The 17,043-nt window shown below is 35.3% G+C and overlaps 2 protein-coding genes across 2 annotated transcripts in view; both read right to left on the minus strand.

Moving 5' to 3' along the window:
- Positions 1-17,043, minus strand: part of LOC142536889 (uncharacterized) — a 90,454-nt gene that overhangs the window by 67,801 nt on the left and 5,610 nt on the right. The gene's annotated exons all lie outside the window — the stretch shown is intronic.
- Positions 237-16,687, minus strand: LOC142536886 (DNA polymerase delta catalytic subunit). Its single transcript, XM_075642277.1, has 30 exons — positions 16,218-16,687; positions 15,733-15,843; positions 14,981-15,087; positions 14,739-14,898; positions 14,229-14,424; positions 13,985-14,120; positions 13,745-13,882; positions 13,235-13,312; positions 13,006-13,097; positions 11,247-11,313; positions 11,030-11,101; positions 10,356-10,442; positions 9,751-9,870; positions 9,558-9,656; positions 8,543-8,650; positions 8,351-8,446; positions 8,188-8,253; positions 7,398-7,454; positions 7,202-7,289; positions 7,005-7,084; positions 5,249-5,362; positions 4,881-4,995; positions 4,599-4,771; positions 4,409-4,480; positions 2,812-2,886; positions 2,635-2,724; positions 2,394-2,554; positions 1,945-2,018; positions 1,743-1,830; positions 237-1,190 (listed from the first exon to the last, which is right to left on the minus strand). The coding sequence occupies exons 1-30, from the start codon at positions 16,438-16,440 to the stop codon at positions 1,103-1,105; spliced, it is 3,231 nt and encodes a 1,076-aa protein (XP_075498392.1). The 5' UTR covers positions 16,441-16,687; the 3' UTR covers positions 237-1,102.

A 17,043-nucleotide genomic window follows, 5' to 3' on the forward strand; every position in this document is an offset into this window, starting at 1 on the left:
CTATAGTTTTATAGTTTTTTTTTTTAATGAGATAAATTTTTATTAGAAACAAATACAAAGATTTTATACTAATACATTTGACTTCTTCTGGAGATAATAATCGATACAAACTCAATTGACACCAAATGGTGTGCCTAGACATCGTAAATAAACAATCAAACAATTACCACTGGCATACCCAAGAAAATACATATACACAGAGCATACCCCGGACCTCCAGCTGCAAATTCACGATCCATACCCTGAGGCTCCATCTAAAAATATGAAGAGGCATAGACTACATCTTAAGTATGAGTCATGCATCCTATAGATCAAAATTTTCAAGATGGCATATGGTTCAATGTGGTCATCGTCAAATAATTTTATGTTCTTTATATTCCAAATATGACATACAGTAGCTACAATCACCGCAACTCGAATCTTCATAACTTTAGATGACCCTTGATACTGACAAGCGTTTGAAGCAAAGCGTGAGCCGACCTCGTGAGTTTCTTCATCCCCAATCACTATCGAATCTTATCTCATACCTCTCTTGTTTTTTGGAATGAGAAGTAGTGAAGTACATATGTTCAAAAGACTCGATCGATGACACATAAACTACATAAAAAAAAATATTTATAATTACTAAAGAAAAAGATCTGTTATGATTATATTCTCGCCATCTGTTTTAGGTATAGGGTACCACAAACTCTTACAAGTAATCTTACTGAGCAAACCTGAAACACAAAAAAAACTCTAAAGCCAAAATCTTGCCCAGGTCCATCCGGTTGCTGCTGAAAGTGTTGAAATTTGGTTACCCAATACTGCAGCTGACCCTCATCGATTAACATCTCGTACAAGATTTGAACTTAAGCAAATTCTGTATGTGGGATCACGTTAGAGTTTCAGACATTACTCTGCATCCAAAATGCCTCGACCTCTCGTTACCTTTTATTGCAAGGACAGTATCAAGTCATAATAAAGATGCCCCATGTCATCACCAACCATGTAGAACTTTACTGGAATGTATTTAATGGACCGGCATGAACTCCAGGATACTTGAATGTATCTCCAGAATGATAGAAACAGGGAGTTCATGATGTAGAGAGCCAGTTTTACAAGATCAGAAGCTCCATCGATCTAACTGTAGCTTGGCTTCTGCCATGTCTTTCTGTGCTTTCTTTCTCCGGTAAAATATTGGACAGTCTCGACTGACAAAGATATAAATATTTTTAGAGAAAAAGCAAACCTTCATAACAGCGATGGAAACAATGCAGACAATAGCTTATCAAGGAACAAGACAACGCTCATGCCAGCCCGACCTTCGCTGCCTATCTATTTTGTAGGATTCTTAAGGTACACAACAGTATTGGTCATAGTTCACAAGGACTTTCTTCAATCTTAGTAAGAGGGAAAGGATTAAAGAATCACCGGTGGCTCCGGTCTTACCTTGTTCGAATCTCAGATGCAGTTGAACTTTGTCCATTTCACAATTTTCACTCATTAATGATGATATTTTACATTGCAACCCCTAATTAACAGTTAACAAGTTTATATATGCCTTTTGTGGATAAACATAAAGGAGATTATGGTACCTTCATATTGTGTAATGGATTACCTTTATTACCCTTTAATACACAGCCTCATTAAATCACCATAATACCATCCCCTTCTCGTGCATTTCCAAAACCAAGCATCAACTTTCCACGTCGATGGGATGTTAAAATAACAAATATAAACCCACATATGCAGGTGTAGCTAACCTAGTGCACAGCACATCCTGGTGAAGGGAGCCTTGGCACTCCTGGCATTGTGTCCATAGCCTCCCAAAAAGCTGCTCCAGTTCAGCAACTGAGAATGAAATAATTAATTATATGTTAGAATACGTAATTGAAGAAGCAAGAATTTCATGCATTTTTAATAAATTGAATACACATTGACCATGATGATGACTTTTCAGCATACCATTAGTCACAGACTTGCAATAAAGTTCAGCTTCTCTTCCTTTGCAGTGCAAGCACAGAGTATGATCGGAATTACTGGTACAAAGCACAAGAATGGTTACACTAGTACCTTATAAATTTAAAATCAAATATTCACTACTGCATGTTTGTTTGAGTATTACATTTATCTTGGCACGCCTATCTAAGATAGCTTCTTTATTCACATGTTGTAAGGTCAAATTAGATGAAAGCCTAAACGGTTAAAAGGTATTTGTCCGAAAACCAGTGTGTACACAAAGTAAGAAGAAAAATATGGGAAGCCTGCTGCCCAGTTTCGTGTCATTCCAAATTCAGTAAGAAAAAACATTTTAAGACTTGAAACCTCAATAAATTGAAGAAAACTCAGACAATGTAGTTAGTTTGGATCACTATCACGAATCAAACATGGAATAAATTATCCGAAGCTTTTACCTTATTAAAGCCTTGCATCCAATGCAGCTTAGTTGCTTTTTAGCAAATTTCATTATTCCACTGTTTGAAGGGGTAGAAATGGAAATGGACCTTGTATGACTTCCTTGAAGTAGCTCTTTACTAGCATTCTTCAGGATGGGTTCAAAGATCCTTAGCAGCGGCTGCAAATAAACGTAGTTAATAGCGGTTGGAATCAACAAAATTTTTTTAAAAAAAGAACCAAGTTAAATGCCGCACAAACCTTGCTAATTTGATTTTCAAGGTAGTAATGAGGGTCTATCGGAATATTATTGTCTAACACATAGATGGGGTCCTCTGACTTTTCGTATGCCTATTTGAAATAGGTAATCAGGACTTGTTAACATGCTTGATACATTCTGTGTAGTGCATTAAACAAAAAATTCAACAAATAAATTACCTTGGCACCTTTGGCACCTTTGATAATGACATAAGGTACCCGATCACCAACATTTGGAGCAGTAGCGGCATCTCGCTATCGAAAAAAGAGTATATTTACTAATCAATTTTCTGAATATCTAATAAAATAACAAATCCTTCACAATCAACAATTAGATTACGAGAATTTCAAACTGCAATTTAAGAACCGGAAGCTTTTATATCTCGAGAGTTTCTTCCAGAAATATCACAAATACCATACCAATTGGTGAGAACATAAAAGAGAGGTATGAGGAATATGCAATAGTTATTGAAGGCAAGGTCCACAGATACATGCATGCGCCCTAGGGTCTAGGAGCAAGGCGCAGTAGAGGAACCTGCCTTATAAAGTCAGGGTCTGAAAAATATGGTTTAGAATTTAGATAGATGAAAAAGATTTTGTCGTATACCATCTAATATATATGACATAGCATTAAATAACAATAAACAAATATTTATTAATGGACAAGAAAAAATCAATGGCCATTACATTGAACTTCATTTAGAATGCACGGTCCTATTTCAGATTACTTAAGCTACTTGGCTCGAATTCTGATTTTAAGGCATACTTAGATGTGTACTTTACAGTCAGGGTAACCTTGGCATGTCTGCGGGCGCAGAGGCTACGCCTTGTTGTGCCTTGAAGGCATGAACCTACACAAACTCATGGTCTCAGTATGTAGCCTAATCATCGCCCTGAAATATGTCCCCCTGTGGAAGAAGCCTAAATGCTATCACAAAACGCATAGTCCACTATGCAAATACAAGGCTCAGCCTTTGATTTTCAGTTTTAACTGACAATATAGTGGAATTTGCCATGGTGGCAAGCTTGCATCGAGGTTAACCACTAAAAATCTTGCATGTTCTCGCCTATTAGTATTGTTTTTGATAAATAGGATTAGAGCTTTAATCCTAGCATCTTGATGACTTTTTTAACAACTATGAAACTTTATATACCAAGTGAATAGTTATTAGAAACAAGCCAGTTCAAAATTTTCTGGTGTGTTAATAAAGCTTGTTAACTCCATCAAGGGCTTTTTGTGAGATAATGAGCATGATGTTAGCTTTTAATAGCTTCTACATGTTTTTGTATCCTAAATTCAGTATTAAGGATTTCCAATCGTGAAAAGGGAACTCTAATATGATAAACCAACTAAAACTATCCATCTGCAATCACAGACATGGACTTTATACGAAATTAGACATAGACAAACAATGTTTTACTACAATGTTACACTTGTTCAGGGACTGCGATTATTATATTTCAACGAGTATTAACATCAAAATAGAGCTTCAATTATGGTTTAGTAGCACTGACATACCAAAATCAACTTAACTTTCAACTAATATATCACTTAAAGCGGTGAAGAATTGCAATAAAGTCTCATAAAGGGTAAATTGATTTCCATTATTATCTTAGTTTTCCTATGTGGGTTAAAACTCAAGCTAATCAAGAGAGTGAGTTGGAACATTCGAGCTAATGTAGTATTTTGAACACTATGCTACACATAAGAAATCTACCATCAAAGCTGATAAAATTTCCAAATCAACTACATCTAATTGAAGAAAAATTTACTTACCTTGCGCATCCTTTCGGCAAGCTCAACATGTGCCGCTTTAACCTCATAGTCATCTCCAGTTTTTGTTAGACCCTATGTGACAGGGAAAGACTGATGTTCAAACAGAACAGAACAATCAAAATACCCAAAAGCTTGACGAAGTTGACAGAAAGAAAGGGTTAAGAGCGCTATTGTTGGTTCAATTTCTTACCTTGGTGATGACTAAGAGTGATAAATCCATACGATTCATAAGAAGATCTGAGATTGTGCTCTTGACATACTGAACAGCGCCCGGAATATCTCGGTCTATAAGTATTTTGTTAAGACATTCACTGACAAGGTTCTTGACCAACAAACAATTATCCCTTCGAACTGTTTCAATCCCTACAACCGGAACAATTTCACCAAAAAGATGACTAAAATGTAACTCGAATACACTAGCGAATATTGATAACAATGGTATAAAGAAGCTGAACGGCGACACCAGGTTAACCTTTCGTATCCATTCTGTCAAATTTGTTTGGGTTTGTCCAGTAAAGGCCAGCATATCTCTTCTTACTTATTAATAAATATGGATAGTAAACCTTCTCGAACTCTAGTTTTATGGGCTGTAAAACAAAAGCAGACCATAGCATGAATATATATAAATTAAAAAAACGGGTAAAAGACGAGAGAGCCAATGAGAGACATAAAGGCAGCTAAACAATTCAGTGAGGACATAAAAAACAAAGGAGAGTACAATTTCTGATCAACAATTCAGATTCTCCCAATTCATGCTTGCGAGATGCACATGTATCTAGGGTCAAATGATAGCTGATATATAGCAAAAGGAGCACAAAAAACCTACAGAGTAGTATATACCTTGATGAAAGTACCGCTGATGTAGTCCGCAGCTTCCCTACCCAAATTCATGGCTTCATCCACTGAGGACACACCAAACTGCACCATAACTGAATCTGTGTCTCCATATATGACCTGCAATCACAATATTGTAAATTCTAAAGATATGTTTCTGCTGTAAACCAATTGATGAGGTCTATTGTCGAGGGTGACCAAAAAGTATATAACGGAGCTATAAATTGTAGAAAGCATATACATAACAAGAGAAGAAACAAGCTCAGACTAGAATTATGTTATTTCATATTATGCAACTCTCCACAATAGAAAAGAACTAGTCATAAATAGAATTGTACTAGTCATAATCTATATCATATCAAATGTGATGTCAACAAATCAAAATTGATTTTAGTTAATGTAAAAAATACTAAACAATCACAAGTAGTTTTTAACTTTGCAAAAAAACATAAAACTTGATTTTTATATCACAATTACATTCTTAAAATAAATATATTTTCTCACCATACAGTAATCTCTCATAGAGTTATAAGAATCTTTTGGTTAGCTGGTTGAAGAGAAACTAATAAAGAGAACTGGTTTAGTTTAAATAAATAATTCATTCAAAAAAATGCTACAACCAACTTTTACAGCAACTGAAATAACCTTGAAATTTTACTATCATCCAATATATTTGCGGCAAAGCTTAGTAATCTTGTTTGCAGCCTATGTAATATAAAATTAAGGAACATAAAAATTAAATATTGAACAACATTCGAGCGTGAATTTTGAACCACAATGTTCTTGGAATCTTGAGATAATTAAGTAACATGTACAACAAGTTCAAGACTTCTGCAGCTCAAATGTGTTGATAAATATACATGCATTGTAATTATAGACAGTATGACATATTTTGATAGCAGGAATAAGATTGAAATCATATGCATAAAATGAGATTTGTTTATGGCATAAAAAAGTTGTCCATCTCATATTGCAGAGTTCTCATTCTTACCGATACGAGGACAATACTCGAGTTATCTATGTAACATTAAAAATATCATAAGTGAGGAGGATGGGTAAATTGCAAATTTTCGGGGAAACTCTCTTTCTTGGGTGGAGAGATTATAATTTTTCTATTGTTTAACTATAAACCAACAAAAAAGAATACGGAGGATGAGTCTCACCTACCTCCACCTCGGATTATGGGACAGATTTGGCATTTTTATCTCATTTAAAAGAAGCTCTAGATTAACTGATTTCAATAAAATTGCTATTATCTATTTTTTTTAAAACGAAGGGCCCCACTGCCATCACAAACACACTTTTTTCAACATTCAGACCCCAATTGGAACGTAAGTACAACCTAAGAGGGACTTGACCTCCACTACATGAGTAATAGTGATACTGGTTGCTATAGACAAGAGATGTGAAGTGGAGACAAAAATGTTTGCTCTCATGCATATTACTTTGAAAAGCCTTGCCCTGAATAGTTACAGTATGTAGAAATGTAGAAGTAACCAACTATTTGCTGTTTCTTCCACACCAGTTAATAATTGAAACAAGGCCAGTCATATCGCAGATATGTACAAGTTATAAGCTTTAGCTTAATATTTTCTGATCGAATAAAGAGAGTACCATCATGTTCTATTTCACCGCTCAACAACTTAAAGCACCACATGTAGATCAGTGACCACAAGCTCACAAACCACCAAACAAGCCTTCAGTTAAACAAGATTTGCCAAATGAATAAAGTCCTATACAGAGATTTATCTCTGATACATACCTCTGCGTTGTGATCGTAACCCGCAGGAATAATGAATTTATCTTCCACGAGTTTTTTCGTATGTTCAATCATCTGTCGGCCTTTGAAGGATTAATATTTCATCAGTTAAAATGAAACTTTAAAATTGACATTAGCACATAGTAGGAAAAATTTACGGGTTATGCACTTTGAGTGTGCATTTTCACAAGAGCAATTACCATAGCTGGTGACACTTGAAGATATCTCTAAACAAGGTAATTGACCAACTGTAGCTCCTGTAAACCCATATACAGAATTTGCACTTATCTGAAAAAACAGGAAATACATTTGCTAAATCTATAGGCATACAAGAAGTGGCCATGCAATAAAATGTAAAGGCAAACCCAAGAAAGCACCAAAGATGTCAGAATATACCTTTAAAGCCAATTGGCGACCATCTAGGACAGCTTTCTCAAGAGGATCCTTTGCTTCCTAAAATCCAATCAAACCATTAGTCTATGTAGAGTAATGTAATGTTAAAGATACATAAATGATCGAATGAACTAAGATGACTTGCAACATGTTTCAAAATGCCCATTTTCACTTTTCTGTGTTTAATTCAGTAGCTGACACCATCTGAAAACAATTTACATCACCTATGTCCAGTCCATTGATCATATCCAACAGTGTCCTCCAGTATCTTCAGGCATCTAGAGTTAGTTACATTCACACTCATACAAAGATTAAGAAAAGGAAACTAATTTCCATGACTTATCATTTGGTAACTTAGGTGCTCTTTCCTTCCTTTTCCTCTCATGCATTCTTTCATTTGTCTTCTTTTATTCTACTTGAATGGAAAACTTGGGTGTTCTTCATCATAAAAATATTTAAAGCTAAGAAAGCATAATGTGAGAGATGTTCATTAGATATTGGTACTGTAACCACTTGAGAAATGAGAAATGTTCATTAGGTATTTATGTCTGATTTGGTTAGGGATCGGAAGTTTGTATGATGCTGTTGTTAGTTTAGAACTGTTTTTTAAATATGTAAACATGAATTGTGGATTACTCTCTTTTGTAATCCTGCCTACTTTTTTTAATAAATTTTTTGTTTCATGTAAAAAAAACAGAGTATATCCAAATTGTACTGAATAATAAAGCAACCAACTTCAGGATAAAAAACCAAGCAATATCACAATAATTTATAGAAAAAATCTCATGGAAACCTTTAAATCTGCTTTAGCACTTTTACGAGCAGCCAAAAGTTCTTCAAGAATTTCTGGAAGTATTCCCTAAATTGAAACTTATCCGTTCAGAAAAATAACATAAATTGAAACCAACTGATTCGAAAAAACTTTGATTTTCTCCTATATCTTAATAAACATTTACCTTCTGTAAATTTGGTTTGACAAATGTCTCACCAGATGGGGTTTTGTAGACGCATTCTGGAGGCAGATTAAACTTTCGAATATCTTCAGGAGTTACCTATAGAATAATCATCAAGAGACGGTAAACATCCAAACTTCTATAACTCAAAAGTCACTTGTAATCCCAAAAGCAGTTGATGGAAAAGTAGCTCACCAGGGTGCAATAACACAAGTTATATGCCATCATAATTGATGGATATAAAGATGCAAAATCAAGTGTAGCAATGGGCTTCTCATAGAATCCTGCTCTAGCCTCCAGAACCTGAAAAGAAAAGACAAAAAAAAAATCTCATAAGCAAAGATTTATTCCCGGTGCTAAGCATCTACATGGAGGTCAATGACGGCCCAAAAACTATGACTACAGAAACAATGGTCACTTCTCATATAGAAGTCCATTAGAGATTCAGCCCTGGGAATCATAAATTTATTCCCCGCACCTCATAAAAATCTCCTACTCCTACCCTCCCTTCAAATACAAGGAAATTTAGGGTCCAACAAAAAGTAACAAAAAGAAAAGGATGAGGTTATTAAATGCTTCAAACTTCAGGTAATAAGGATGCCCTTGTTAAACAGAAACTAAAGGCAGATAATTAAGGAACAAATTTAATTGGATAGGCCAATGAACCTGACCCAGATAATCCTAAAAAAATCCATGGACGTAATTTAAGTGGGAAGTGACCGATTTAATCAAAGCTTTAGATGTTGTCTTTAAAACTATCAGTACAGTCATATCCTCCTCACTGTAATCGAAATTCAATTCATGTCAGTTGAACTAGTGTACACATTTAATAGCCCACAAAATGACTTTTGACACTGATTCTCTAGAAACCTTCAAATCGTCAAAAGAATCAAAAGAATTATGCTGATTCATCATGTCTCAAATTTCAAGGAACTTTTCCGAGCCTCGATATCTTTAGGCATACGGAATGAAAGCTTCCAAGCATGATTGTTTCATGTCCCTATACAAAATTACATGTGTGTAAAATATTGAACGGTCGAAAGATGTTAAGAAGCCATTACTATTAATACAAATTGAGGAATTTTAGAACATTTGAGTAGAGTCAATTTACCATTCACATATGAGGAGGATACATAGTATACAAAGTTTGCATTCTAATCCACAGAAAATGCATATAGTTACATGTCTGGAAAACAAAATGCACACTTACGGTTGCACCCTCAAATGTTCCCTGTTCTGAACCAGCCTGTTTCACATTTGGAATGACAAGATTCTTTTGTTTTGCTTTCCTTAGAAGCTGAGAAAGGACCTGCAGATAGTGGTTGTGATTTAGATAAGCAGTTGGTGCCCTTCATCCATCCATTCAACCATCCACATCTTGAGAATTTAAGACTCCAGATAACCTTAATGCTTTGCCCTCTGGACAGTAGAAATGAGATGGGAACACCTGTTACTCGAGCCATCTCCACATAGTTGTAAATAAACATCAACTTATCCAAAAGTCGTTGTGGAAGGTAAGCATCCTGCAAAGACTCCATACTTTACAGCAATATGCAGCGAAACTGTTTCTGCCCCCATGATTATTCATACTAAAACTCTATAATGTCAACTGCCAGTTCTCATCAGTGATAAAACTTGAGAAAATATATAATTTATGACCAACTATTTGAAATTTATGAGATGTCTCATGGTTTAGATAACAACTGCATCACAGGTAAATATTCAACAGAAACTTATCACGATATTATCCTTGAAAAAAATCATTCGTTTGCAGGGTCATAAAAACAATTTTTTAAATCCATTTGTTTTGTCCAAGTATATTTCGTTGCTTCAATTTTCAATCCACTTTCCAACCTAGTAATATCAAATCCATGCATTCCAAATCCATTTAATTTGAAATCCTCACAAATCCAAACCCTTTCAACCAAACACAACCAAAAGGATTCTGCACTTTGATGCACCAACAATTAAGTGGTGGATGAAATACGCTAGATTCAGAAAATTGCACCTTTAAACAATAGACAGCAAGACGCCTCCTGGTTTCTGAGTTTCCATTCTGAAGGTCAGATATAATCGAATGATGGACATCCTCTTTCTGCACAAATAATAGATAGTTAAACAAAGAAAACACCAACTTAGTGCACTAAATTATGCAATAGCACAAAACAAATATGAATGTGTAGTACTATCTTCTAGTAAGGGTGAAAATATTATTTAAAATAAGTGAACCATTTAAGAATATCTTTTTTGCTGGCAAGGGAGATTATATGTCATATGTCTCCCAAAAAAAATCGTATTAACAGCGAGAAATGTGATGTTCTCTATGGCCGGGTGTATGGTTGACCAAAACTATACATGTAAAGAATTGGAAGGTTTGGCCAAAATTATTGGTCATGGAAAATAATTAAAAACTGGTCACATAATCTGGGAACAATATAAGCTAAGTACCTTTAAAGCCAAAAAAAATAATTGAAACTTATTATGCATGGGTTCCAGCGGAAGATTCGAAATCAATTTCATACCACAATCCAGGTAAAACAAACATATCCAACAAGCATGCAAAAATCAGAAAGATCAGGAACGAAAAAAATAAGAACCTTTGAGCATTGTAGCATGAAGTGATCGAAATTATAAAGTCTCTCAGAAAAAATCACAAGCAAATTTAACAAAAATAATTGTCACCTGCTCATTAAGAAAGTGAGCCGACACAGAATTCAGTGAATAAGAGCTTAACTTGTAATCCCTTTGCATAACCTGCCCAAAAATGAAGCGGAATGGAACAATCAAAAATATTCACAAATGACAGGAAGAGATCCAAAGTCTGTGGAATCATCAGAAATATAACAAATATCATATGATATAGGTCCGATTGTAGGTGGGAGTGACAGGAGCAGGGAACCTGAAGCAGATCAAATTGAACTCTTCCTTCAATTGACACTTCTTTGCTTTCACGTGTCCCATATTGTCTGCAGAAATAAATATAGGTTTCATGGTTTCAGTGATATATAAACCGAGGAATTTGATAATTAATTTTGTCAACAAGTAAAAGTTATAATTTATGGGCCAATCCAAGCATTTCCTGTCCCCTTTAGCTGAAATCAATCAATCCAGCCTCCTCAGCTAATATATAGCAGTTCAAGCTGAACCAGGCATGCAAGGTTTTGGACACAGTAATAAGTAATCCCTTGAATTCATATACTTGATCAATCCACTTCAATTATGATCATTGGAAATATGCTCAGCGTTATGACTCACCATCAGCTTGTAAAGTGATGCAGAAAATAAAGAAAAGGACCCATAATCAGTTGCAAAGGTGACGTGGTGAATAAAAGGTTGCAAATTTTACAAGTCTGGTCTCTAATAAATCCTCTGCATGTATCCGTTTACTCAAGTCGAAAACATTTTACTTCGTGCAGCTCTAACAACAAACTATATGATCATGTTTTCTTTGAAAGATTAAAATGGTAAACAAAAATATTAATATCTAAAACATCTCGGATATAGGCAGCATTTTTTATAAAATCTAGCAGTGAATATTTTGCTGTATGGGAATGAGACATGAACCTAAGGTCTCCCTACGACCTGTCTCTGATATAATATTGAATATATTCATATATAATTCACTCTAATTAATGACCCTACTTGGATAGATATACATGACTTCTTTTGCACTGTTTTCAGCCTATTTGATGATTCCAAATCCCATCAGTCAGATATCAATCCAAGATCCACAAACAAATATTAGACTCCTGTGATTTCACTAATGGTAGCAGTCACTCTTCAGAGTCTTCAGTGGAAGATATCAGAGTTACCGGCAAGGTATAGTACTGATGCAAGAGATATATTTGTAAAAAGAATCTGCAATATAATGGTAGCGGGATACTTAATTCTACTGAACCATTCAAAATATGAAGTTTTTTGGAATCTACATGGCAAGAAAAATTAAGGATCCAAACAGAGAACGTTCTCTGATTTAATCATTCTTCAGAAGAGATAAGAATGAAAATATTATTTTTCTTTTCTCAACCGGGAAAGCTTGTCCAAAGATAAGCAGCATGCCGACCTCTATCCAGGAATTCATGTTTTAATGGATATGATACAAAATGTCAACTCTGTATGTTACTGAGTGCTTGATGTTTAGAACAGAGTTTTGGCTTGCAACTGAAAGTAGTTGTATAAAAGGTTTAATAAGTACTTTCAGCTCCATTGCCCTGACAGATCTTCAATTATATCGGGGTATTAGTATTTTATGTTCACTATGCCCCAACTATTTTACTAGACAATCCACTGTTGAAACCAAATCCTTTTAGGACAAAAAGAAGTGCATCTTTTTCTTAAACTTTTATTGGTGATGCATGAAGAAAAATAAATATCAACAATATATAGAAAGCAAGCACATCAATGAAAATAGTTTACTTTGGAACTACATAAACACATAAGTCATTGTTTAGAGAAATAGCAAGCACATTCACCTTAGAACTAAAAAAAGGACACCATTCATATTTAACTGCATCACTCTTCATTTCTTACAACATTTAGGTTGCACAGGGGATAAAATCAAGAAGAAACAGCTACCTTTCTCGCATAAAAGAAAAAAACTAAATACTCATGATTATTGTGATGCTTGACTATATTAGAAATATAGAAATAATCATGACCTGGATGAAAAAGTAGTATCTTTGACACGAACTCTACTGTTTCGGATGCGCCCAATTATTGGAAATTCGGCTATTCCCAAAACCTCAGCCCTCTGCATTGCAGGAAATTTTTTTTCGCTGATAATGTTTTACCCTTCCGCTCTTACGGATCAAAGAATTTCAAAACTCATGGAAAATAAAATATTAAAAGATAAAGTGCCGCAAAAAATCAAAGAAAATAAACTCTAACCTGAATGAGGTAAGGTAAATCAAATTTGCATATGTTATAACCAATTATAATATCTGGGTCCACTTCACGAACAAAGTCCTGCATTTAGAAGATGAAAAAATTAAGATTGGATGTACAACAACTGATACTCGTGCACTGCTGTTCAAGAAAGGAAACTATTTAGGCAACATTGAAGAGCTAGTCAGTGCTAAACACAGGAATGAATTGAATATATAATGTGTTTCCATAATAAATCTCACTGCATCTCCTGCATTCTTTCCTATTGCATGATTAACCTGTATGTGCTAATATGTGACTAAAACATGGGAAAGTAAATCAAATGGAATAAAAAAATCAATGCGTAAAGTCCTATTAAACAACTATTCAAGCAATATCAGAACTGGTTGGTAATATAAATATATGAAAGGGAAATAATCGAATTTCTTCTGAACCCACCTAAACAAAGTAGTTTGGCATTTGATGTGAATAAATTTAGCAAAGCATGGTAGATTTACATTAAAAGACCATTACCCTCCAAGCTAATAGAACCTCCTTTTCTGTGTCAAATGACATAACATCAACACCAACAATAGGTGCACATGACTGCAGGGTCATCACATTACGAACCAATGGCTGATCCTCACCCTGCAAGGTCACTAGATTGGCTACCTATAAATTGCAAAAGGCCACAGAATGAAATTCTAACAAAAGCACCATATCACATTTAAACCATGTACTCGGTCACATGATACTAAAAGATGATCCGCAAACCTGGATGACAGGATCATGAGTTGGCTCGGGAAAGAGACCTTTACGACCAGCACACTCAATGTCAAAACTTAATATGCGAAATGGAGCCATCTTTGAGAATTCTCCTTCCGGAACATGCGAGATCAAGTCTGAAAAACTAAGAGCACCAGTAAAGGAAAAAGTGTTCAAAGCAATCAAAGTCTGCAAAGAAAACAACAGAAGTTTCATTGCTAAGACTCTTAAAAATATCTATGCGTAAGGATACAGGCAATCAAATTCTAATTGGCAATAGGAGAGACTTCTTGCTGTCTTCTTATATTTTCCAGCTGAAATTTCAATCCAATTACCCCCAACAATGTTACAATCAATCATAAAACGGAGAGCAAAAAGAACATTGCTCTCGTATGTCATAAAACTCTTCATTCCAAGTCCATCAATTTGTATGCCCCGATCAAGAATACCTGCCAAGCATAAGAAATAAATATGAAGTTTTAAAAAAATATGGAGTATGCTATCTGCATCTCAATCACCTTGCATCCAATTGAAATAGTTAATATGAACCATAATTGCTACTTCTGATGTAAAAGCAACAAGTGTGTTCCAGAATACAAAACCACAAATAAGTAGGAACCAACAGACATAATCCGACAGACATAATGACTAGCACTCATTTAGCAGTGTATGGACCATGGACCTACAGTACATGCTACCTCATACTTGGATGGATATGTAAATACATACAAGTTTTAAGAGATGAAAAAACAGTATTTCATACCACGGCAGCTGGTAACCATAGTTGGCAAAGCCACTACAATTTTAAGAAAGGCCTGAGAACTCTGCTGCTGATAATACATGATGCTTCTTCTCTGAACCAGTTCAATGCGGCGAACAAATTTGGGAACCTTACTATTTCTGTTTGATTCTCTCATTCTACCCTGTAGTAGCAACCAAGTATGAGCATAGATGGAAATCATTATATTCATCTGCGCCAGTTTGCCTGTAAGCTGACAAAATTACCTCGAGAATTTGATGGAAACGGGAAATATCATCTGGACCCATTCCTGGAGGGCAGCTGATATAAAAATAGGGTTCAAAGCCATGAACGTGACAGCAAACACTGAGTCCTGGCCAGAATATAAAACTTCTCAGAGATTCATGTTGTCTTAATACCAAACTTTACAACGAGGAAATTTCTGGTCTTTTCAGCTCTCTTATTAAACAAAATAATTAACTCCAAGTACAACAGCCAAGGTGGTCAGTGAAAAACAATACAACTTCATACATTTAAATTTAAATTCAAAGAAACCTCAAAATCCAAATTTTAGTGACACAACCTTTGATTCTTTCCAAGGAGACATTATTATGCAAGTTGGATTTATAGACAAACATTTGTTAAATGTCAATCTAAACCTTAAAGTTTCTGATGTTGTGTTCCACAACAGGATAAGCTAAATTTGAATATTAAAAAAGCAAATTAATCGGCTTTCATGTTTAAAGGGAGATATGCCATATCACTGTAAGAGCTATGTAACTAAAATATAGGTGCATTGATGCCAGACTTCTTCCTCTCAAATAATGAGTTGAGCAAAACAAAAGATTTTAAAGGATTTTTTTCAGATTTCCGGTGAACAAACGGGCCATTGACATTATTTATCTCCCATCTGAACTAGTAAGTGAATTCCCTTATTTTATGTGGGGTGGAGAGAGAGAGAGAGAGAGAGAGAGAGAGAGAGAGAGAGAGAGAGAGAGAGAGAGAGTGGGAGGGGAACCTTCTTTGGTAACCCCAAACATCCGCAAAATCGCAGCTGGACCGGAAGAATTTGGTAAAAGGTCCTTGTGGCTATCCCCAATGACATAGTCAATTTCCAACTGTTGAAATACTGAAAATAAAAACAATAAAAAAGAGCAAGTTCCGTTAAAAATCCAATCTTTATTTGACAACCTCGTATTTATACAATTAAGACAGTTGTCGTCCCCATCTGCACGCAAGATAAACCAAAATGTTCTTTATTCTGCAAAGACTCTGCTATATAAATAACTTAAAGATCATAGACCCAACCTGGAAAAATTATACCATTGCAAAACAATTTTCAAGCCTCGAGGCACGTTACAACAAACAATAGCAATAAATTCGTTTTCGCATACGAAAGCTACAAGTACAACGCAGGAAAAAAAAAGATCATTTAAGAGTCAAAAAGCACACAATTGAACCACAACCAAAAAAAAGGCGGAAGTTTGATTTTTAAGCACATACAGATATTATGGGAAAGAAAGGATTGTGGGATCACGGGACGCTTCCACTTTGCGAGACGCTCAGCAACTGCACGGCGCTGGGTCTCCTCCTCCTCGTAATGGAGGAGGGTTTCCTCGAGGAATACGTCCTCGTCTAATTCCTCTTCTTCCATCACCGCCTGTTGCTTCAATTGAGGTGATGGAGTCTCCGCCGGCACCATCATCGGAGACCCCCGCTTTCGCATGTTGCCGTTAGAGGTAATGACAGTGAAGCGGTGAGGAAAGCGCTTAGGAGGGAAATGCTAGTAGAATTCCCGCCAGTTAGACGAGGGCTGTGAGTTTGTAGAGAATACTACACGTGACAATCACGTGATGCTGCTTCGCAATTTACTCCGAAACGGTCTGAATTTGGGTTTGGTTCAAAGCAATTATTTTAGTAATGTATACAAAGAGTTTACATACAAATTGGAAACAAAAATTCGGAGTTGAGCAATTGTTCAAGGAAAATAGATGAATGAGAAATGAGAAATGCGAAATGTAAGATTGTTAGTGGAGGAGAAGATTGGGCATAGAATTTTGGTGGAGATAATGTGTGCAATTTTGTCGATTTTGCATTTTAATTTTAAGAAGTGAAGATTATTTCGAAGGATAAAAATATAAAAAGATGGTGTAGTGAGATCGGATGAAAGAAGTTCGTTTATAGTGCTCAACTTTTATAAAATGGTAGATACTGTAACATTAATTATGATGGATTCGAAATTTATATAAGACCATCGTTTCAAATTTTTTTCAAAATCAAATCTCTAGAAAATCCAATTATTCAATCCACGCGTGACCTAAAGTTTAAA

This window comes from Primulina tabacum, chromosome 2 (genome assembly GCF_025594145.1).
Source record: "Primulina tabacum isolate GXHZ01 chromosome 2, ASM2559414v2, whole genome shotgun sequence".
NCBI classification, from domain to species: Eukaryota; Viridiplantae; Streptophyta; class Magnoliopsida; order Lamiales; family Gesneriaceae; genus Primulina; species Primulina tabacum.